General features: G+C 53.7%; 1 protein-coding gene across 1 annotated transcript; it reads right to left on the minus strand.

Moving 5' to 3' along the window:
- Window positions 1–16,070: 16,070 nt before the first annotated feature.
- IER5L (immediate early response 5 like) lies at window positions 16,071–18,776 on the minus strand. Its single transcript, XM_084799607.1, has one exon. It carries the CDS (start codon window positions 18,553–18,555, stop codon window positions 17,341–17,343), a length of 1,215 nt encoding a protein of 404 aa, XP_084655733.1. The 5' UTR covers window positions 18,556–18,776; the 3' UTR covers window positions 16,071–17,340.
- Window positions 18,777–23,754: the final 4,978 nt, after the last annotated feature.

The following is a 23,754-nucleotide window of genomic DNA, read 5'->3' on the forward strand; positions in this document are numbered from 1 at the left end:
GAGATGTGTTTCTGTACCCTTACGGGAGCCCTGAGAGCAGAGGAGTGATGAAGGTGGCGCTGGGAGAATTCCAGTGACCGTCCAGGGCCTCCAGCTGGTCCTAGGATGCTGGGGTGAGGCCTGGCTGGTCTGTCACTCTTGGGCCTGCATGTGCCAGCGCATTTCCTTCTATTAGGAGACTCCTCTGCCTCCAGGGAGCTGCGAGCAGGCCTAAATGCAGGTGTCACCCTTCACGCCTCCCCCCCCCCCCCCGGGAATGCAGGTCCTACTTGCTCTCCCTCCACATTATGAACCAGATCTGCCTGCCTCTATCTTACCTGCACCCTGGACAGCTCGGCCCGCACTGGTACTGTTGGCTGTCACTTGCCACTTACTGTGGAGTCCACTCTGCTAGCCAGACCCAAGTCTGGCATCCATGACCTGGGCTGCAGGAGGAAAGGTCTCTCAGGCCTCTTCGCTCTCTTAGCACAGATGTTTCTTTCCATATTGCAGCCTGACACGAGAGGGCTCAGGAACCCACTGTGGGGCTCGATGCTCTGCAGTCCCTGCTCTGGGCACAGAAGCCTCTTTCCTAGAAAATCCGTTAGAACGGGCAAAGGTCGGGTTCATCGGCCTCCTGGCCTTACGACTGGCTGCTCAGATGCCCAGACTTTGCCTTCCCATCTGACTGTGGTTGGTGCAGGGGTAAGAATGTGACCTGGGCTGTGTCCCTGCACATCCCCTCTGCCAGGCAGCCTGGGCTGGGGACTGACTTGCAGAGGATGCCAGGGGCAGGGCCAGGGGTGTAATGTGTGAAGCTCAGTGCAAAGGAAAATGCAAGGCCTATTGCTCAAAAAGCAGGAAAGCGGCACGCCCATGATTTCCTTCAAACCTTGTTATGGTGCTTCCCTCCCCCCCCCCCCAGCTAAGGGATTTATTGGGGGTGAGGAAACACATGTAACTGACACCCGGAGGGAAAAAAACCTTCTCTCTGCAGGGTTGGGACATGGGAAGCTGAAAAATCCTGTCCTGGTATTAGAAATGGCCTGTTTAATGTCATTTCAAATAAGGAAAGAGTGAATGTGAGGACTCTGCAGTTGACCATCTATCTGTGGTGCAGCACCGACTTCACAAACGAATATTAGGGCATCCAGGTCACGTGACTGCTCACATGGACTCGCGGAAATGGCGCAATCTGTACTCTGTGGCTTGCCCAAAGGGAACCTTCAGCTGACCAAACAGATGAACAGCAGGCAGGTTACAGAAGGAGGAAAGCACCCCCAGGCTGATGCCCCCAGCCCCAGCACCTCCTCTCCACAGGAAAGCGCTGCTGAGTAGCTCAGCGCCCACACGATGAGCCTCCCCATCCCACATTAGACTGTCTGGCTGCCTACCAGATGGGCTTCCTGTGGCTGCTGCAGGGCAACGCCCAGTACCAAGTGTGTATATATTTGAGGTAGGGTCTTACATGGTTCAGGCTGACCTCCAGTTTACAAGGTAGCTAAGGGTGACAAACTCCATGGCTTCCTGCTTTCACCTCCTGAGCCCTGGGATCACAGGTGTGTCTACCAAACCTATTTTTATATGCTGTTGGGGACCAGACTCAGGGCTTCCATGCACTCCTGGCAAGCATATACCCGCTGAGCAACTTCTCTACCCGTCCTGGACCTCATGAACAAAATACAAGTTCAAAGCTCGGATCAATGGTTTGTAGACAGTAACCACAGAGCAATGACCCTTGAAGTGGCTCTGCAACTGTAAGAAAAGGCTGAAGAGAAGCTGAAGTGCCAAGAGACAGCCATGAGCCAGGCGACATCATGTGTCCAGCTGCACTCAGATGAAACACCTGTGGACCTCCGTTTCCCTGCTGGGAGCCGGTTTCCCCTGCCTGGCCGGTGCCAAACCAAAATGCTCCGCAGAGGAGGTGCCCAGCCCGACTAGACAGTACTTAGGAGCAGGGCAGTGAATATTCAAGAATATTAAATAGTGATCCTTGCAGCACAGGACTAACTCTTGCTACATGAGAGGCAGAGGCAGGAGGAGAGCTGTGAGTTCAAGGTCAGCCTGGGATATATGACAAAACCCTGTCTCAAAAAATAAAGATCACCAGGTGTGGTGGTACAGGCCTGTAATCCCAGCCCATGGGAGGCAGAGGCAGGTGGATCACTGTGAGTTCGAGGCCAGCCTGTTCTACAGAACAAGTCCAGGATAGCCAAGGCTACACAGGGACATCTGTCTCAAAAAAAACAAAAAAGGTGGTGTCCTGCCCCATGCCCCTCCTTCCCCACCCCGTGATGGCTGGTGATGGCTCTAATGTGTCTTCTCCCATCGCTCGTGGCTGACCCCAGCCGACCCTCTGGCTTTTGGAGCATGGCCAACCTCAAGTGTACCTTCATAGCCATCAAGCCAGACGGCGTGCAGCATGGCCTGATGGGTAAAAATCATCACGTGCTTTGAGCAGAAGGGTTCTGCCTGGCGGCCCTGAAGTTCTTTCAGGCTCCAGAAGAACACCGGAAACAGCACTACATTGACGTGAAAGACTGTCCTTTCTTCCCAGGGCTGGGGAAGTACATAAACTCAAGGCCTGTGGTGGCCATGGCCTGGGAGGGGCTCACTGTGGTGAAAACGGGCTGAGTGATGCTGGGAGACACCAATCCAGCTGATTCTGAGCCTGGCACCGTTGGGGGGGGGGATTTCTGCATCCAAGTTGGCAGGAGCATTCATTCCAGCAATTCAGTGGGAGGTGCTGAGAGACTGGGCAAGTCAGTGCCCTACATGGTGTGATGCTGCATTATAGTCTGTCAAGAAGGAAAAAAGGGGGAGGAAAGGAGACTGGTCTGTGGTTTAGGTCCGAAGAACTGATTGGCTGACGTCTCGTGCCCATGACTGGGTGTGTGAGTAGAGTAAATAAACTAGGGCCCTTCTCGGCGTGACTGGCGGGTCCCTGGACACAGCTCTTCATCCCACGGAGTGGATGGGTCATACTTTCTAAAACAAAAGGGACTTTTGTTAATGACAACAATAATGATGATGATGATATTGATCTGGAAGGACAGCTCGGTGGCTGAGTGTGCCGGCTGCTCGGCCAGAGGACCGAGTTCAGTTCCCAGCACTAGCATGGTGGATCAGAACTAACTGTAGTTCCAGAGGATCTGACACGTTCTGGCTGAAGCCCAACAGTGCATGCACGTTTGCACAGGTGCACACACAACACACATATGCATAAAATAAACATTTTAAAGTCCTGACTAAAGACAACAGAGCTATGGAGAAACCCAAAGGGGAGATGCTTGCCTATCATACTGAGGCTGTGGCCTCAACCTCCAGCCCAGGGACTCACCAGGAAATGCAGGGAAGCTAGGCTGGTGGATATGGGAGTCCGGGGGCCTGGATAGGAAGCATCTGTTTTGTTTTCTTTTTCTTTTTAAAAAAATATATTTATTTAATTGTAATTTGTGTACATTGGTGTTGGGATGTCAGATCTTGGAGTTACAGACAGTTGTGAGCTGCCATGTGGGTGCTGGGAATTGAACCCGGGTCCTTTGGAAGAGCAGGCAGTAATCTTAACCATTGAGCCATCTCTCCAGCCCCCTTTTTCTTTTATTTATTTTTGTTTTGTCTCCCCCCCCCCCCAGACAGAGTTTCTCTGTGTAGCCTTGGCTGGGCTGGATTCACTTTGTAGACCAGGTCGCCTCAAACTCACAGAGATCCACCTGCCTCTGCCTCCCAAGTGCTAGGATTAAAGGCGTGCGCCGCCGCCGCCGCCGCCGCCACCACCACCCGACTTTTTAAATTTTTTTGTGACAAAGTTCCTATAGAGCCCTGACTGTCCTGGAACTTACTAGGTAGACCAGGCTGGCCTTGAACTCAGATATCTGCCTGCCTCTGCCTCCTGAATGCTGGATTTAAAGGAGTGTACCATCATGCCCAGCGTGAGGAGAACTTCTTACCAAATGCTTCCTTTTTTAAACAGGAAAACTCCCCCTACCCAGATCTAGCCAATGGACAAGATGTTCTCCACAGTTGAGTGGAGAGTGGGGTCTGACTTTCACACGAACTCTGGTGCCCCATATTTGACCACGTCCCCTGGATGGGGAGGCCTGGCGGCACTCAGAGGAAGGATAGCAGGCTACCAAGAAGAGACTTGATACCCTGTGAGCATATACAGGGGGAGGAGGTCCCCCTCAGTCACAGTCATGGGGAGGAGAGGGAGGGAGGAATGGGAAGATACAAGGGATGGGATAACAATTGAGATGTAATATGAATAAATTAATAAAAAATATTTTTAAAAAATAGAAAAACTCTTATTCTTACATTATATTCTGATGATACTTTCCCCCTCCCGCAACTTCCTCAAGTGCCTCCCGCCCCACCCAACTCCAGCCTGCCCCACCCTCCAACCTCAGAACAAACCAGGACAGCCAGGGCTACACAGGAGACCCTGTACCAAAAGATGAAAAACAAGCCAGCACTCAAGAGGCAGAGGCAGGCTGATCTCTGAGTTCAAGGCCATCCTGGTCTATAGAGCGAGTTCTAGGACAGCCAAGCCTACACAAAGAAACCCTGTCTCAGTAGACCAACAAAACAATACCTGAAGAGCAAACAAAGAGAGGAACCAAGAAGCTAACACACACACACACACACACACACACACACACACACACACACACACACACACCCAGAAAACCAAAATATACAAGCAAAAGACCATTAGACAAAAATTAAAAATGCACAGACAAAGCAATTTCAGACAAAAATACCATTGAGTTTGCTTTGTGTTGGCCAGCTACCCCTGGGCACAGGCCTGTCCTGAAGTGTGGTTAATACATCAGTGAGACTCCATTGCAGAAAACAACTTTTCCCTTTGCAAGCTGGTCTCAACTGCAGCTAGCTTCTGGTTCGGGATAGGAGCCCGTGTCCATTTTCCCGCCTCAGGACTGGGACCTCGTCTGGTTTGAGCCTGTGTAGGCCTGTACAGGCTGCCACATTCTCTGTGAATCCGTAAGTACAGTTTTCTTGGAGTCATTTCTCCCTCTGGCTCTTAAACCTTTGCTGCCTTCTCTTCCATCTAGCTCCCTAAGCCCGGAGTGGAGGGTGTGGGGGAAACTTGGCATTTAGGACCAAGAGCTCCAAAATCGTTCACTCTGCTTACTGAGCAGTTGTGGGTCTCTGTCGGTTCCTGCCTACTGCAAGAAGCAGCTTCTCTGATGATGACTGAACCAGGCACTGATCTATAGGTTTTATCAGAATGTCATTAGGAGTCATTTTACTGTTAGAACAAGACTGTCTGGTTTTGCCCTAGACCCATGGCCTGTCCAGTCTCAAGTTCTTGGTCACCTAAGCCAACTGCTTCCTTTTTAAGACACCCTGAAAAGGACGCATAGTCTGTTTAGTCAGGCCCCAAACATACTGACATTTCTTTTAAAGTGTGCATGCGTGTGTGTGTGTGTGTGTGTGTGTGTGTACATGTGCACATCTATACATATTCATGCCTGAGGAGGCCGGATTTCCTTGATCTGAATGAAGTTACAGACCTTTATTCTGTGCCTGGCACTGGTGCTGGGAACTGAACTCAGGTCCTCCGCAAGAACTATACATGCTTTGAACCTCTGAGCCATCTTTCTAGCTACCTTTACTTTTTTTTTTTTTTTTTTTTTAGACATTAGGAAGCCTTTATTCGGTGTGTGCATGTGAAGGCCAGAGAAAATCCACAGCAATCAGGTTTCTCTCCTACTCTCTAGGTCCTGGAGACCAAACTCAGGTCATCATGCTTGGTGACAAGCACCTTTGAGCCTTCTCACTAGCCCTGAAATTCAACTGACCTCTCCCTGGTTGGCCTAGAACCTCAGACTCACAGATGTCCACTGAATAAAAAGTGTGTGTCACCGCACCTTGCTGAAATGTTTTTATTTATTATTATTATTAGTTAATAATAATAGTTATCATGATTAGTTAATAATAATAATAATAATAATAATAATAATAATAATAATTATTATTATTATTATTATAATAAACAGGGTTTCTCTGTGTAGCATTGGCTGTCTTGGACTCGCTTTGTAGACCGGGCTGGCCTCAAACTCACAGAGATTCACCAGCCTCTGCCTCCCCAAATGCTGGGATTACAGGTGTGCACCATGCCTGTCTGTCTGTCTGTCTGTCTGTCTTCCTCCCTTCCTTTCTCTCTTTCTTTTTTTCCCCCTGATTTTTGAAACAGGGTTTCTCCATGTAGTCCTGGCTGTCCTGGAACTCACTTGGTTGACCAGGCTGCCCTCAAACTCAGAGGTCTGCCTGCCTCTGCCTCCCAAGAGCTTAGATTAAGGTGTGTGGCGCCTGCCGCCGCCACCACTGCCACAACCACCACGTTTGACATCTGTTAAAAACAAAATTAAACACTGGAGAGGCAAAGCAAGTCCAGGCCAGCCAGGGCCATGCACAGAGAAACCCTGTCTTCAAAACAAAAACAAAACAAAACAAAAACTGGAGACACAGTGATTAAGAGTGTGTGCTGTTCCTGCAGAGGGCCCACATTCAGTATGCACATTGGGGAAGCTTACAGCGGCCAGTGCCAGGGGACCTGACACAACTCTTCTGGCCTCTGTGAGGACTGCACGTACGTGCACAACACAGAACAAAACCTAAACAGCTTAGCTTCTCAAGTGTCCTAGGCTTCAAACTTGCTTTGTAGCTGGTGATGACCTTGAAGTTCTGATCCTCCTGTCTCTGGCTTCTAAGTTCCGGGATTCCAAGTGAGCATCACCACACCCGCTTTATGCAGTACTGGGGATCAAACCAAGGGCCTTGTGTGTGCTAGGCGAGCACACGAGCCCCTGAGTCACACCTCCCTCTGCTGAGACAGTGCTTACTTTTAGCCAGCACAGACAAGTCCCAGAGAACGCTAGATCCCTTGATGGGTTAGCTTTCCTAACTTAAAAAAAAAAAGATGTATTTATTTATTTATTTATTTATTTATTTATTTATTATGTATAGAACAGTATTTTTGCCTGCATGTGCTCCTGCATGCCAGAAGAGGGCAGCAGATTTCATAAATGTTTGTGAGCCACCATAAGGTTGCTGGGAATTGAACTCAAGACCTTTGGAAGAACAGTCAGTGCTCTTAACCTGTGAGCCATCTCTCCAGCCCTAGCTTTCTTACCTTTAAATTATAATCAGAAAATGGGTTTGTTATTTGTGTTTTGGGGTTACAGGACTTTTTACTTGAATACCCAGCCTTAACCTGTTTTAAAAGGTGACCGGCAGAGCTGGGCATGATGGCGCATGCCTTTAATCCCAGCACTTGGGAGGCAGAGGCAGCCGGATTGCTGTGAGTTCGAGGCCAGCCTGGCCTACAAAGTGAGTCCAGGATGGCCAAGGCTACACAGAGAAACCCTGTCTCGAAAAATGAAAAAAAGAAAGGGGTGGAGTGGGGCTGGAGAAATGGCTCAGTGGTTGAGTCCTGTCTGCTCTTCCAATTCCCAGCACCCACATGGCAGCTCACAACTATCTGTACCTGCACATAAAATAAAAGTAAATTAAAACGAAGAAAAAAAAAAAGAAAAAAAAAAGAGGTGACTGTCAGGGTTGGAGAGATGGCTCAGAGGTTAAGAGCACTGGCTGCTCTTTCAAAGGTCCTGAGTTCAATTCCCAGCAACCACATGGTGACTCACAACCATCTCTAATGAGATCTTCTGGCATGCAAGTATATATGCAGGCAAAACACTGTATACATAATAAATAAATAAATCTTTAAAAGAAAAAATAAAGGTGAGCATCAGGCCAGGTGTGGTGGTGGATACCTGCACTCCTAGGACTTGGGAGGTAGAAGCAAAAAGATGGAGTTTGAGGCTAGCCTGGGTTACATAGTGAGTAGTGAGATATCCCTCCCACCCCGCCCCCCAAATCAAACAGCAAATAAAAGCAAAACAACCAAGCAAACTGTGACAGTAAAAACATGACCTGCACTCTAGGAAAGACAAACCTGCCCACTGTGTCTCTCCTGGCGAGAGGGCAGGGCTGAGGCCCTGCAAGAGAAGGTTCTGTTTCTTAGGCCACACAGTGCTTAACAGGGCAGCCTCAGGGGAAAGGCTTGGCTTTTCAGAAGAGTTACCACCTGGGAAGAGATGGCCATCCTGGCTTGGCACCCTATTGTGTGTAAGACACTGCTGTGCAGGGCTCACTGCACATACGCACCCCAGTTTTGTGGACAAAGGGCTGGAGGGTGGGAATGTAGATCTCTTATTGCCGCCTACTGTTAGAGGCCGAGCCTGGGGGGTGCCCATGTGGCTCAAGGCTGCCTGGATTTGGGGCCTGCACCCCAGAGGGGGTGGCCAGTGATGCACTTGTCACCTATTCTCCATTGAACAGATGTGAGTGTGGCCTTCTGTAGCAGGAACCCAGCACACAGCCAAGGGCTCCCCCTCCCCCAGTAAGGGTCACTGGGATTGGGGGTGTCTAGGCTCAGCCCAACAGGAAAAGCAACCGACAAGATTGCTCTGGGGCCTCAGCCTGCCAGCTCCAACCAGGAAAACTGGTTGGGGCAGCTGCCCAGACGGCTGGCTCCTCACCCACCCCCAACCACTCCCTTCCACTGGCCTAGGAGAAGGAAAGAGTCTCTTATAACACCATGAACTGTCGCTGCTGTTGCTGAGTGCCACCTAGACGCCAGGCCCTGCTGGGTCCCTACCGTCAGTCAGAGCGGTCTAAGGAAACCAAGCTCAGAAATGCTAGACTGATGGTTCTACCCCCACCTCCACCCCTACCCCGACTCCGACACTGAGACTTGAGTCTAGCTGTGTTGGATGATGCCCCCCCCCAACCCCCACCAAAAGCTCTCATGCCCTGAACTGGGCTTCTACAGCTTACAGTGGACAGACCTACCCCTTGACATCCCTGCTGTGCTGCTCTCCTCCTGCCCACATGCCTGTGGAGCTCTGAGGCTCGTCTTTTCCTTTCCTTTTTTCCTTTTCCTTTGTCAGTCCTTCTGCCTTGCACATCTTTCCACTACCTGCTGGTGTGATAGAGATTTTTAGGGCTCACCACAGACACTGCATCCCTATGCCCATTTCTCTCGGGGATAGGCAGAGACACAGGACTAATTCTGACCAATGACTCGGAGGTCGAGTGGTGCTCCCACTGTCAGGCCGAGGTGTATAGAGCTTACAGAGGACTCTACATTTGCCCTCTGCCACGGGGGGGGGGGGGGGAGGGCAGTGGGAGTGTCAAGATAAAAACAGCCAGAGTCACTGTGAGTGACGCAGTCTGTAGGTGCTGTCTGTCTTAGCTGGCCTTGGCATAGTCAACAAATAAACCTTGAGCCTAGTGCATGACTCATGTGCTAACGGCTCCTGCGCCCAGTCAGCCAGCCTGAGTTTGGTCTCCAGGATGCACACGGCAGACCAGGAGAACCTGCTCCTTTCTTCCAGCTGTTCTCTGATATTTGCATGTGTGTCACGGCATGTGCACCCATGTGCATACATACACATAAGTAAATAAATAAAACGGTGAAGAATAACCCTGTCGTCAGATCTCTCGGGTTGGGGATTAGCTTGTGGCAGCCTATCTGGGTCTGGCTAATACGTTGCTTAGGTTTCAACCGTCATTTCCCTGGATCGCCCAACACTGAGATCCACGCCTCCAAACAGCGAAAGCTCTGATTTCACTTTCCAGTAATACTTGCTTAACTGTTTCTTTGTTTACTCCTGGTCTTCAGTCTCCTTCACTGCAGGCTCTCTGAGGCAAAGCCCACACCTGTCCGCCTCATACCTGGGTCCCAGCGCAGTGCCTGGCAGATGTAGGTGCCCAAGAAACATGTACATTAAACGAGTGAATGTAAGAGCCAATTGATAGCTGGGCGTGGTGGCGCACCCCTTTGGTCCCAGCACTCGGGAGGCTGAGGTAGGTGGATCGCCGTGAGTTCCAGGCCAGCCTGGTCTACAAATTGAGTACAGGACAGCCAGGGCTGTTACACAGAGAAACCCTGTCTGGAAAAACCAAAACCAACCAACCAAACAAACAAAAAGAGCCAACTGACCAGCTTCCAGGTATTTTTGTGATGTGCTATTGGTGCTTGTGTGTTTGTTTCTTTGTTCTTTTTCCTTTTTTGAGACAGAGTTTCACTATGTAGCCTTGGCTGCCTTGGACTCCCTTTGTAGACCAGGCTGGCCTTGAATTCACAGTGATTTACCTGCCTCTGCTGGGATTAAAGGAATGCCTGGCTTGCGTGTGTGTGTGTGTGTGTGTGTGTGTGTGTGTGTGTGTGTGTGTGTGTGTGTTTCTAAGATTTATTTATTACATATACAGTGTTCTGCCTGCATGTACACCTGCACACCAAAAGAGGGAACCAGATCTCATTATAGATGGCTATGAGCCACCATGTGGTTGCTGGGAGTTGACCTCGGGACCTCTGGAAGAGTGGATGGTGCTCTTAACCACTGAGCCATCTCTCCAGCCCTGCCTGTGCGTTTCTAACTCTGAGTGGGCACAAGGCCTCAAGTCATCAGAAAGTTGGAAGCTGCAATTATTTTTCTGGAGCCTTCCTTCTCTCTCCATAGCTTTACAGATGAGGCAACAAGGCCTTGTTAGGGAAAGGAAGTGGCTCGTAGGTAGATAAGTGCTGGGCTTTACCAGAACCTGCCCTGAGTCTCTCCATACCTGTTCAATTGCTCTTACTCAACTTAGCGGCTTCCGCTGTAGCTTCTGCCATCTTCCAAAAAAACGCCCTTCTGCAACACCTGCCCTTTTTTTTTTTTTAAGATTTATTTATTTATTAAATATGCAGTGCTCTGCCTGCATGTACACCCGCAGGCCAGAAGAGGACATCAGATCACATTATTGATGGTTGTGAGTCAACCAAGTGGTTGCTGGGAATTGAACTCAGGACCTCTGGAAGAGCAGTCAGTGCTCTTAACCTCTGAGCCATCTCTCCAGCCCCGCAACACCTGTCTTGCTACACCAGGTACTCCTGGGACTAGGAGGGGGCTCAGAGATGGGAAAGAGGAGGGGCCCCCTGGGGCTGGGGAGATGCCTGCTGCAAACATAAGGACTTGGTTTTGGATACCATCCCCCATATGAGTTTTGAGCACCCAGTCTGTCACCGCAGCACTGTGGGGTAGGATGGGGTGGGCAGGTGGATTTCTGCAACTCAGCAATGAGTCAGCCCTGTCAGTGGATGAGGCCAGCTCTAGTGCAGAGACCCCAGAAAGAAATAATTGATGGAGACACTTAGTGTCAACCTCAGGCTGCCACATGCACATGTACACACAGAGACACACAGAAGAGGTCTTCTCTAGAGGGCTCCATAATGTTATAAAAAAAATAACGCTTGTACCTTTGTTTTACTTATTTTGAAGTTTATTTTTGGAGGGAGGGTCTGTTGTACAATGCCCTCTTCTGCCCTCTGTGGGCACCATGCACACAGGCAGCACAGGCAAAACACTTACATGCACAGTAATTGTATGTGTTTGTGTATGTATATGTATATGGAAGTGTGTGTATGTGCACTGTGTGTGCGTGCAGTGGCGGTGGAAGTCAGAAGGCATCAGACCCTCTGGAACTGGAATTACAAATGATTGTGGGTCAGCACGTGTGTATTGGGAACCAAACCCAGGTCTTCTCCAAGAAACAGCGTGCGCCTAACTGCTGAGCCATCTCTCCGGCCCCATATATATATATATACACAAAATATGTATATATTTTGGACAGGGTATCACTGTGTAGCCCTGGTTGTCCTGGGAATTTTCTAGGTAGACCAAGGTGGACTTGAACTCACAAAGATCCTACTGCCTCTGCCTCCTGACAGCTGGGATTAAAGGTGTGCACCACCACTGCCTACCCAGAAATTTTTTAAAAAACTTTTCACCCCTCTGAAATAGAGTCTCAGTCAGATAAGCTGGCCTGGTGCTCGCTCACTGCGCAGAGGGCGGGCTGTGTTCTGTCAGGTGTTTCTCAGTGGTGCTTGCCCCAGAGGGGCTGGGCATGCCTTCTCCTCTGCTGGGCAGCTCGTTCACGTTAATGACGGTGCCTGCCGTCCTACAGTGTTCATTTTTCCCCTTCTAAATATAAAGCGTGCTTATTGTAGAAACTGAGGTACTAGGGAGTTGGTGCACGAAGATGCCTAGAATCAAGGTGATCGACTCCTAAGGGCCTATTCAGCCTTCTTTATCTGAACAGTGACTAGATCATACCAACTGTATCGCACCTGGGTCCCTCCAGGTGGCCATGTTGGCCTTGCAGTGTCCCTCTTCTTTCTGGCCTGCTGGATGACATCCTTGGCTGCCCATTAAAGCCCTTTTCGGTTCTACCCAAAGCCCACAAGGAACCACATGAATTCCCTCTCTGGTTTCCTTGCAAGCAGTGCCCTTGCCCTCAGTCCCCTGGGAGTGGCCCCTATGGGCTTCCTGCCCTAGAGCCTACCAGGAGAGCCCAGCCCCTGCCTTGGCTGTGCAGCTTTCCTTCCCTTGATCACTCGTGAGTGGCAAATCAGGAAGGTACCGGATGGTCCCATGCCCAAGATCTCCGGAGCTGTGCCGACTATTTCTCATCACCCAGGCCTCGAAAGTGGCCCTGCCCAGGCTCCAGGCCTTGCCAACTCCATCAGGAAATACCTCTGGAGGCAATCTCTGTTCTGCACTCACCAGGTGCCACCCGCTTCTGAGAAAAAGACTTCTCTGCTCATGAGGGATAGCCACCAACTCCTGTCAGGCTTGGCCGCCACTTTGGGAGCCCAACAGTCTTTTCCTGAAATGTTTTGAGTTAGCAAAGAAGGTAGTTCCTTTCAGGTGGCAAAGCTGTGAACTAGGAGGCCTGAGCTGCCTTTGCCTGCATCAGGAAGCTGGTCTGCAGTAAGAGTGGCGGGGGTGGGGGGTGGGGGTGGGGTGGGGGAAGCTCAGAACACTTTTTGGAAATCTCTGGCTGTATCCAGCTGTCCCTGAAACCAGTGGCATCCCTGCCCACTGCAAGGTTCCAGTCTCACGTTTTGCCCTAGCTTTATCCGTCACTCTGCTGTCCCTTACCGAAAGTCTTCAAGGCCCCAGGGATTGGATGGGTCCTGAGTGGGGTGGAGCAGGGACACTCTTCGGTGTCCTCCCTGCCTGTGTCCTGGACCCTGCAGAATGAATCACTGAAGTGATGGATGTGTGCTTCCGACCCGCCAGCTCAGCCGCGACTAGATCCCGTAGCCTAGTATAGACTCAAAATTGAGTTCTCAACCTGGCCATTGAAGCTACATCCAGCTCAAGTGCCAGCCTCCATCACGAGGCTACAAATTCTTCCCCACCAGACTAGGAGCTCCAACAAGCTGCCTACCAAGTGCTGTGACCCTGGATGTCCGGATCCACCTCTGAGGATGGCTGGGAAGTTGAAATTAGCATTTGTTGTTCTGGCTTACGTATTGCCATGGTGGTGTTGAGTAGAGAGAGAGCTTGCAGGGGCTAAGCAGCCAGCACACACTCTGTAGATGTTCGTCCAGTATACGAGAGAGTAAGATAAGGCACTTGGTGTGCATTCTCTTTCTCTGCACGGTGGCCCTCCTGGGAGCTTAGAGCATCCCCAGCCTCGGGTCTTTTCTGGAGGGCCACTCAAAGCTCTGCGAGGATCTAGCTATCTGCCTGGCATCTAGCTCCAAACACAGCTAGAGCTTTCCTGGGTCCTTCCCCAACACCAGGGGCAGCCTGCCTTGCGATGTGGGTTTTCTGTGGGGGGAGAGCCGATTAGCCAGGGAGGACCAGAGGCCTCTGTTTTCTGGATGTTGCCTTTTTACCACTCACGAGGAGCCTTCTGTCTCTTCTGAGTCCCCTTCAACCTTCGTTTTGCTGGAGAGGACCTGACTGCTCCCGGCCAGTGCACCCGTACTCCCTGACTCTCAGGACTAGACAGCCCCACCTCTCTCCCCAATGTTTTTGTTGTGCTCTGCTTGTGGGGCATTAGTCTCTCCCTGGGAGTTCTGGGCTGCCATGTTGTATGCTGCGCAGGAAGCTCCAGGGGCCATGAGCCGGGTGAGCAGGATGCTTGGAGATTCACGTGTTGGAGGGCGGGTGTGGCCCTCAGTGTGGTGCCCGGTGTTAGTACCAGGGCTCTGCAGTCAGTCCTTAGCACCAGAGCTCTGCAGTCAGACCTTGTTTGTTGATTCAGGGGTAATGTCTGTGTCCTCTGTAGAGCAGATTATCAACCCTTTGTGTCATTGCTCAAGATAGCTGGGCCCTGAAAATATAAATGGGGCGAGGTGGTGGTGGGTTGGTCTTCTCTCGCTCCCTGGGCTCTTCCCCAACCCTCAATTTCACTAGATTCCCAATGTACCTTCTCTGTCCTGATCTTAAGCTTAGAAAACCTGCGCGTGTGGGGAAGGGAGACCTTTAGTCTGTAGGCTTGCTGATCTCAGAGCTTTTATTTCGCACCCAAACAGCCACATGTCTTTGCCACACGGGTCCCAAGGATAGGTCCCAAGTCCCTCATTGGGAGTCTTGCTGTGCCCAGCTGCACGCTTCCAACAAAGGCGCCCGACCACGTGTCCTTCTCCACGCAGACCTGGAGTGGGAAAGCTCCGGGACCACCGTCCCTGCTCAGACCAGGGCTGGGTGGGGACGCGACGCTAGGCTGCGGGTGCGCGTGGAGCCTCCCCCTGCAGCCCGGACGCCCCCCGGCTGCGCCTCGCCCACTCCCAACTGCACAAGCTGCAGCGCCCTCCAATTGGCACTAGGGGGAGCCGTGGCAACTGGCTTGGATTGACTCAAAACTGCATCCAACAGCTATTTCCTTGGACTTGCAGGGGGAAATGGGGAGGGGGTAAGATGCACCCCCTCCTTAGGCAGCTTCAGCCTCTTCCCGTGGGAGGCAGAGAATACAGACTTGGGTGGGTCGGTGGGATGAAGGTGTCTTTCCTCCCGGTAACTCATACCCCCAGAGCATTCCTTTTCTCAACCTGAGTAGCAGACCTTCCTGTCCCCTCCCCCCCTCCACCCCGCGTTTTGGAGTGTCCCCAACAACTTCGCCACGCGCGACAGCGGGATGCAGAGCCAAGCAGCCTCCTGCGAATGGATAGCATCCGCCTCTTGGGCTGGGGCCCCTGTGCGACAGCGCCTCCTCTCGCCCAGCGAGGCGCGTGGAGTAGAGCGGCGAGAGTCGCTAGGACCTTTTGCGCAGGGTAGGGGAGCACGGGGCGGGGGGCAAGCCAATGAGAGCGAGAGATCTTTAGAGAGACAGCCGGAGACGGGAGACATTTCGAGAGAGGCTACCCTCAATAGGAAGAGGCTGCCGTCTTACCCCCACCGCCCTCCACGCCAACCCGGCTCTTCTTTCCTATCCCCTTAGCAAGGCTGGAACCATCCGCGTGCCTTGAGGCCGGAGCTGCGGCTCCAGATGTGAATTTGGTTCCAGTGGGAAGAACGCGAGCTTCCTCGGGCCTTGGCACATTCTCCCACTCTGAGGTCATTCCGTAGGTGGTCAGAGGGGAGCGCACGCCTGGAGCCTTCCTGCCTCCATCCACTGGAGAGGGAGGAGAGGCAGGCGGGAGGGAGCGGGGAGAGAGAGAGAGAGAGAGAGAGAGAGAGAGGGGAGGGGCGCGAGGAGGGAGGGAGACGCCGCCAGCACACCACCAAGTGGCACTGAGCAGTGATAACAAACTCAACTTTAAAAAAAAAGAAAGAAAGAAAAAGGAAAGGAAAAAAACTTCCCCAAGTTGCTGCCTGAGAGGTGCGGACGTGCGGTCGGAGGCGCGGGGCGGGGAGTGTGGGTGGCCCAGAAGTCTCCCTGCTGCGGAGAGCTCAGACTAGGGGCCAACTTGGCCCTAGCAATCTTGGGTAGCAGAGGGAAATGTGTTGGAGGCTGGCTCAGCTTCCTGCTGGAGACCCCAGAGCCTCCGGTTCCCACGGGGGGGAGGGGGGCGTAGTGACTGGGAGACCTGTAGCACCGGGCTCCATCCTCAGAACCCGCATCACACACACACACACACACACACACACACACACACACACACACACACACACACCTGGCCCTGCAGATGTGGGCCATCCGGTCCGCTGCGGCCCTGGAGAGCTGGGGTTTGCTTGCTTTGGTAGGTTTTCCCACCTCTAGGCCCATGTGAAACCAAAGCACCACTATACACTCTACAATCGACTTTTTATTAAGATTATAAATTTAAACAAATCATCTGAACAGTTTTACCCGGTGAGATACAATTCAGTATGCACAAAAATACAGGAGGAAGAAGGGCCAAGAAGGCAAGGTTCGCAACTTGTTTTGGAGTCCCTGGGGTGGCATGGCAGAGACCCAGAGGGGCTCTAGGCAAACCTCACCTTCTCACAACAAAAGGCTTTTAAATTAAACAAAATCTGTGGAGCTGGGGCGCAGACAGGGTTCTCACAGGCTGGAACAATGCTGGTTTCATGAGATGGAACCGAAGGCTGAAGCAGGACAAGGTAACTTAGAAGCGCGCACACAAACACCACAGCTGACCAGGAGCTAAGGGAAAAGTCTCCAGCGCAGTCGGCGGTCTGGGCCCCTCCCTCCCCCGGGGATCCAGGTGAAGGAATCGACTTCCTTTTTTGTTTAGTGAGGACCGCAGTGCTGGGCATGATGGGAAATGTAGTTCGCCCTGCTCGCCCCCCACCCCTTCCCCAACAGTGCTGTGTGTGTGTCCGGGTGCCCCCCCTCCCCGCCCCATCCGCGAGGCGGGTGGAGGAGGGGAGGAGGACAGAGCCAGAGGGGCGGGGAGAGGAGGGGTTCTAGACGCCCGCCCCAGCAAGAAAAGAAAAAAAAGTTGAAGTGTTTTCATTTCTGCTTTCTCATTTTGAGAACTTTGGAGGCCGCCCCCAGAGAGGAAATGTGACCGAAACGTCCCTTTTGGAGATAGAGTTTGCCTTTGTTTTTTTTTTTTTTTTTTTCCTCAGGGTTTCACAAGACCCGTTCCTCACCCCAGAGAGGCACTCAGGAGAGCGGAACGTCGGGCTTCCCAGCTCTGACAACTGATTGGAACCGGCGTCCTGGGCCCCACGCTCTCCTGCGTTGCGCCCTCGGCGCGCCCCGGCACCCAGCCTCGCCCCCGGCAGCCCGGCACCTCCTCCGGGCAGCAGCCCTGCCTCACGTGGCAGGCTCCTCGCTAAACACCACTGCAATCAGTACAATAAAAAGGGGGGGAAAAGAGTAAGAGAAACACAAAGCATACTTAAATAGGCGCTTTTTCTCTGCAAAAATAAAGTCCAAGATTTTTAGATTTTTTTTTTATTTTACAATTTATAAAACATGAACCTCTGCTCGCCCCCAGCTCAGCCCCGAGTGGCCGGGACCCGCTCTCTCCCTATCGCCCCTTGGCCGAGTCTTTGTCTGGCCCCAGCCCCGCGGGGCCCAGGGTCCCCAAGCCCTCGGGGGTCCCTAGAAGGCGACAATGGCTCGAGTCCAGGCGCCGAGGCTGGCGAGCGCCTGCTTGGCGCACAGCTGCCCGTTGAGCGGCGGCGGTTGCTCCGAGGAGTCCGGCTGTCGGCTCACCAGCCCCGAGAAGCCCGAGCCAAAGATGGAGATCAAGTTTGAGATGTTGGACGCGTCCGGGGACGAGTCCGGGCAGAAGTCCTCGAAGCGGGCGCGCTTACAGGGGGCGAACGGGGCGCCCCCGGGGGGCTCGGCTCCCAGGTCGCCCGCGTCCTCCTCCTCCTCGTCCTCTCCCTCCTGGCCAGGGTAATACTTGCGCTTGCAACCAGCGGCGGACGTCAGGCCGGGTCCCGGAGCGCCCTGGCCACAGCAGGGGCAGTGGGCGGAGGCGCAGCAGTCCTGGTGCAAGTAGCCGTTTTCCACCGTGGTCACCACGTGAGTGTCCAGGTCCAGCACGGTGGTCTGGCTGCTGCAGTGCACGCCGAAGTCCGAAGGGGCCGGGTACGCGCCCCGGTAGAAGCCAGGAGGCGAGGAAGGGGCTGGAGAAGCGGGTGGAGAGGAGGCGGCGACGGTCGGAGGGGCAGTCCCCGGGGGCGCCGAGGGCGCAGAGCAGGCGGCCGGGACGCGAGGGTCCCGCGGGCAGAGAGCGGCGGGCGCGGGCGGCGGCAGCGGCGCAGGACCGGGCTGCAGCGGCTCCAAGTGTTGCCCGCGGAGGGGCGCGCCGTGCGGCGGCTGGAGCGCGGCGCACCCGGGCAGTTCCGAGAGCGCCCCCGCGCAGACCGCGGGCGCCCCGGCCACCGCCGCCGCGCAGACCCTCGGCGCCGGGTGCTGGTGTTGGTGCAGCTGCTGCTGGAGGTGCAGCTGGTGGAGCTGGTGGAGCTGGTGCAGCTGGTGCCGGGCGACCGGCTCGCGCGCCTCCGCGTCCCCGCAGCCGCCAAGTTGGAGCGGGCCGAAGTCGGCCGCGCTGGCCGGCATTCCGGGCGCCGCGTAAGCGAGGTGCTGGTGCTGGTGGTGGGGCGGCTGCTGTTGCTGCTGCTGCTGCTGCTGGCGCCGGTAGAGCTCGGCGTAACGCTCACTCAGGTAGAGCTGGCGCGCGTTACGGAGCACGTAGGACACTAGGAGGTTCTTGTGTAGCTTGATGCCGCCGCGCTGGGTCCGGGAGCTGTGGATCTTGCGCAGGGAGATGCTGATCAGGCTCTGGGCGTCCAGGGCGCACTCCATGCTCCCGCGGAGACGCGGGCGGCGGAGCAGCCGCCTCTGCTGCTGCTACGAATGCTGCTGCTGCTTGTACCTCAAGCTGGTCGCCGGGGCGCAGGGAACCGAGCCCGGGTCAACGGGTCGGCGGCGCACCGAGAGAAGCCGCCACCATGCGCTGCACGGCACACGCAGGCTCACGCTCCCAAGACGGCGCCAAAGCAATGAGCCTCGGCCGGCCCCGGCCCCAGCTATTTAGCTGGGTAGCGGCGCCCCGCCCCACTGCAGATTATCCAATAGGAGCGTTCAGAGGCTCCCGAATGACAGCTGCTGCCCGCCCCAGGGCCACTTGGCTGGCCAATCAGACCAAGGCGGTTCCTTTGTGCTATTCAAATAACGAACGGACCCCGGGCCTCCAACGCCGCCGCTGCCTCGAATGTTCTCCTGGGGCCGCGGCAGCGCGTGGGACTCGGAGCCTCCGAGGTAGCCGCTTGCAGCGTGGGTCGCCTCTCGGGAGCCACGTTGAAGCTTGCAGCTTCCCTGGACCCGACTCCCGCAAGCTGGGGGTCGGCTCACCTGAGCGCAGCGGAGATGGCTCCGCCCCCTTCCGCATGGCTGGGCCTCACCTGCCGCAGGTGCGCGCGGTTCCCCGTTTCGGACCATGCGGCGCCTCCTCTTTTCCACCTGCCGAGGCCGGGGGTGGGAGGTAACTTGGGCGAGCTGAGCATTCTTTCGAGAAATGCTGGTGTGTGTGTGGGCGCACCTGGGCACTAGGATCCCCTCATGGAAGAGAGATTGGGGGCCTGATTACCTGATGTATTAGTCCAGGGTCCTCTGGGAATGACCAGGAAGGGTCTCCCCTTCTGTTTGACTGCAAAACCCAGTGACTTTTGATCTCTAGTTGAGAAGCTTCGTCATCGTGAACCTGCCCAGGAGTGGGGTGGGCTTGGCTAGGAGTAGGGGAAAGGGGCCTGGGAACCTGCCAGAGCTTCCTCGTCACCTTTGGGTGACCTCTTTTTTCCTGCCTCACTTATCATCAGTGACAGTAGACACACTTATAATGTGCCTAGCTTTGGGCCCTTATCAGAGAGGTCCGAATTCTACCCTCTAAGGTTTTTTGGAGCCCCGGCCTGAGACCCACTTGAGTGGAGCAACCTGTTAAGATTTGGTCAGAATCCTGAGCCCCGGAAGTACCTGGGCCAAGGACTCCCCTCCTTTTATGTTCATATTCTGAGTTATCTACCTACCAAATGGGGACAGACAGAATGCCTGAGAGTCTCTTTCTGTACTGAAAAGTTTAAAGAGAGTAAGAGGGCTGCTGCTGGGGGGTGGGTGTGGGGAAGGGGGGTCCAAGACGCCCGCTGGAAGCTGCATCTACAGTGTTCGAAGTTTCTCGCGGTGCTTAAGTCAGGAGATGGACCCAGGAAGGGTCCAGGGCTGGGCCCTTGAGGGACAAGCAGAGGCCACAGAGATGACCCAGTCACAGCCTTGTGGGACTGGAGAGTGAAGGGTTTTCTGGCACTTTCTGTCTTTGGACCTTCCCAGCACCTCTGTCCCTTGGCTGCTGGCCTGATGGCTGTCTTTAGGAAAAGGACCCAGCAATTGTTTCTTCAGGTTTTGGCATCTTCTCAGGGTCAAGTGTCAAAAGCAGGCAACAGTTTTCTCAGGTTTTCAGATCAGGAAGCTTGGGGTCGCTAGCAATAAAGAGGCTTTGTCAGAGACCGCCGGGGCTTCAGGCACAGTGCTCTCTGCTCTGTCCATGCCGTCTGAGACCTCGCTAATTGGTAGTTCACCTCTACGGATTACATCGGGGGTGGGGTGCTCAGAACAAGCACACTTGACTGGCATCCTACTGGCCATCTGCTGATGGGGACATGCTTCGGAACGTGCCCTCATGACTCCTGGGAGTATAAAGCCATACCTCTCCTTACCTGTCTCAGAGGTGTACAGGCTCACTAAGGGAGAGCAATGCTTCACCCTCTTCCACGGACGGACCTGGAGGAGTCTGTGGGCCACAGTGTGTGCTGTGCTTTCCCAGCATTTCCTGGAGAAGATCGAAGCTTGGAAGGGATGGTGGCAGGATTTGAACCCAGTTCTGGAAGTGCCTGGAAATAAACGCCAGTGCAGCCAAGCCCAGATCTTCTGGTCCAGCTCTGGATGAATGATTCGATGCCCCCGACCCATGGATTTATTTATTTATATGTTTTTGCCAAGTGCTCCAGGACCGGGACTCTTCAGAGTCCCTGAGTAGGCAAATATTATTCTTTATTCTATGATTGTAGTCATTCTTAGAACTGTGACACAGAAGTTAGCCTGGGAATCAGAGTGGGGATGGAAGTGGGTGGTGGGCAAGGAAGTCAGGCCCCTCTCTTGCTTGAGTTTGGTACCTCCCAGTCCTTTCCTGGCCACTGGAACATTCCCCGATTCAGTGGGAATGAAGTCATTGATACACCACTGAGCCACACCCCCCAGCACCAAGGTGAGGTTTTTGTTTGTTTTTGTTTGTTTGTTTTTGGAGACAGGGTTTCTCTGTGTAGCTTTGGCTGTCCTGGACTCACTTTGTAGACCAGGCTGGCCTCGAACTCACAGAGCTCTGCCTGCCTCTGCCTCCCAGGTTCCGGCATTACAGGCATGCGGTGCCATGCCCGGCATCAAGGTGGGTTTTGAACTAACTCTAAGGCCCTTTTACTTTGGGCATACACTCAGGCAAGCAGGGAAGGGTGGGGTGGGGAACTGGGGGCGTGAGGGGTGGAGACAGAGACAAAGTGGCCAGTGCATCCTGTGTGGCCCTGGGTGCGTGCGCCGGTTGGGGGTTGGGGGGCGTACTTCTTTTCTGCTGCCTGTTCTCAGACTTTTTTTCCTCAAGGATGGATGGGTGGGCTTGGGGGTCAGCAAGCTGAGCAGCTGTTTGGCTTAATAAAACCCCTTGATCTTTTTTGAGGTAGCCTTGGGCAGGGGAGTTGCTGCAGATGTTGTCAGAAAACTCCAGCTGAAGGAGGCAAAAGGACAGCTGAACTGTGTGGGGGTCCTGGAAGAGGCGTGGGTGTGTCTGGGAGTGGAATATGGAGGGGATTTGTAAGTGTGGATAGAGTGGGTGACTTGCGTGTGGATCTCTGCTTGGGCACACGGTGGTTTGGCAGAGTGCTACAGAGACCATTCAGAACTCTGTGTGTGTGTGTGTGTGTGTGTGTGTGCAGGGTCCTCAGCAGTCACCTTGTGGACAGGAACAGTGCACAAGATAAGCTTTCTAGCGATCACCTGAGTGAGGTTGGAACACTCGCCTTTCCTCCTTGAGTTGGGGAGATTACATCTGGTCTGAGTCACCATTCCCTAGAGGAAGTTAATTAATGCCTCAGTATTTACCAAGTGTCTGCTGGGATGGCGGCTGGGAGCAGGGCACGAATCTGGGGACCCGGGCTCCAGTCACCCCCACATCTGAGCCCTTATGCTCGGTAAGCACACGTGTAAAGGTGTGTACGCCGGACTTTAGTTAAGCTAGGGAGGTGCCTGGTCAGCGATGGGGTTTACCCTTTGGGGTTCTTGGGATGGTTTGAGGGGGGAGGAGATACCCAAGGAAAAAGCATCTTGGAGACATTGCGCTAAGAGGAGAGTGAGGAAGCCGGCCTCCCTGAGTTTGTTTACATGCTCCATCTCCTGAGAGAAGTCTTTGGAACCTTTGTCTAGAGGCCATGGAAGTCTTTGGAAGAACAAGACAGCCCGGGGGGTGGGGGGAGGGGTGGGGGGAGGGGTGGGGGTGTGGAGGGGCAGGGGGAGAGGGGAGGGTGGAGTGGGGGCATGGGGGGGGTACTCGATGGCTCCTCACAGAACAGCCATAGGGGAGGCCTAGGAAGTTCCTATGATAAAACCAAACCCTTAAGACCAAAGAGGGAGAGGAGCTTTCCAGCAGAGTGTAGGAAGGGGGTGCAGTGAGGGCCTGGAATACACTAGGTGCTCAATAAACATCTGGAGGCTAAGTAACTCAGTAATGTGCAGAAGGTATACCTGCTAAGGCCGCCCTTAACCCCATTTCCAGGTGGGTAAACTAAGGTTCAGAGGCGGGTGGAGTGGGCTGTGTTCCGGGAACTGGCCTAGATGCCCCCTTTGACACCAGCCTCTTTCCCTGTGTTCCAGCCTCTAGCAGAGGCTGTGGTTTCACCTGTGACTGGCTCCATGGGGGGGGGGGGTCATGTGGCAGCAGGGCCTGGTGTACAGGAGTCACCGCCTGGGCCTGTCTGAGTCCAAGAGCCTGTATCCCAGGAAGGTGATCGTGTAGCCAGGAGTGCAGGGGAGCAAGGTTGGGGTCCTGAGGCTAGGACACCTGCCATTCTCAGCCTTTAGGACCAGGTAGAAGTTAAGAACCAACAGTGTCTGTTTGCCTCACATGGTTCTATCAAGAGGCGCAGGACCTGGGAAGACGCTGGGCCTGGTTTTCAAGGACAAGGACCTTCCATGTAGTAAGAAAGGTCGCCGTCACCTCAGCTTTGAAGACTCTGTGCTCTCACTCTTGCCAGGTCAGGGCTGAACCCAGCACCACCAATCTTTTTTTTTTTTAATTTATTTATTTTATGTATTGCATATGAGTGCTTTATCTGCAGAAGAGGACATCAGATTACATTATAGATGGTTGTGAGCCACCATGTGGTTGCTGGGAATTGAACTCAGGACCTCTGGAAGAACAGGCAGCGCTCTTAACCAGTGAGCCATCTCTCCAGCCCAGCACCACCAATCTTTAAGGCAGGGCCTCTTATAATCCACATTGCGTGGTTGAAACAACAGAGACACAGAGAGTAACTGCCCTTTTCCTGAGGTCACGCAGCAAGGAGGAGAGGTGGTTGGGACCGGGAGGAGATGGACGCCGTTTGATGGGTGGGTGAAGGGGACGCAGTCCCCACTGCACTCACTCACTGGTACTCCAGGTGGTTACGCTGTGGGCAGAGCGTGCAGATGCTGCTATCATCTCTTGTATCTCCTGGGTCTCTGACCACTTGGCCTAGCTGGGTCTACATCCGTTAATTCATTTAGGCTGTAGGCTAGGCTAGGTGCGGCTGCTGGGTGAGGCTGTAGTAAGAGCGCACAGTAGGTCTCACTACCTAGAGTCTGATTCCCCGAGCCACCTAATTGATTGGTTATGTCTGCCTGGGGCTCTGGGTGAGAAGGAATTTAGTGTGTGCCCTAGTTGATTAGTGATGTCTGCCAAGGGCTCAGCTGGAGCCTTCAAGACCAGCG

This window comes from Acomys minous (assembly GCF_964271855.1).
Source record: "Acomys minous genome assembly, chromosome: 10".
In the NCBI taxonomy this organism is placed as follows: domain Eukaryota; kingdom Metazoa; phylum Chordata; class Mammalia; order Rodentia; family Muridae; genus Acomys; species Acomys minous.

What these genes read in the sequence shown, in the direction of transcription:
- IER5L (XM_084799607.1), bottom strand. Translation starts at nt 18,555, where the DNA reads ATGGAGTGCGCCCTGGACGCCCAGAGCCTGATCAGCATCTCCCTGCGC.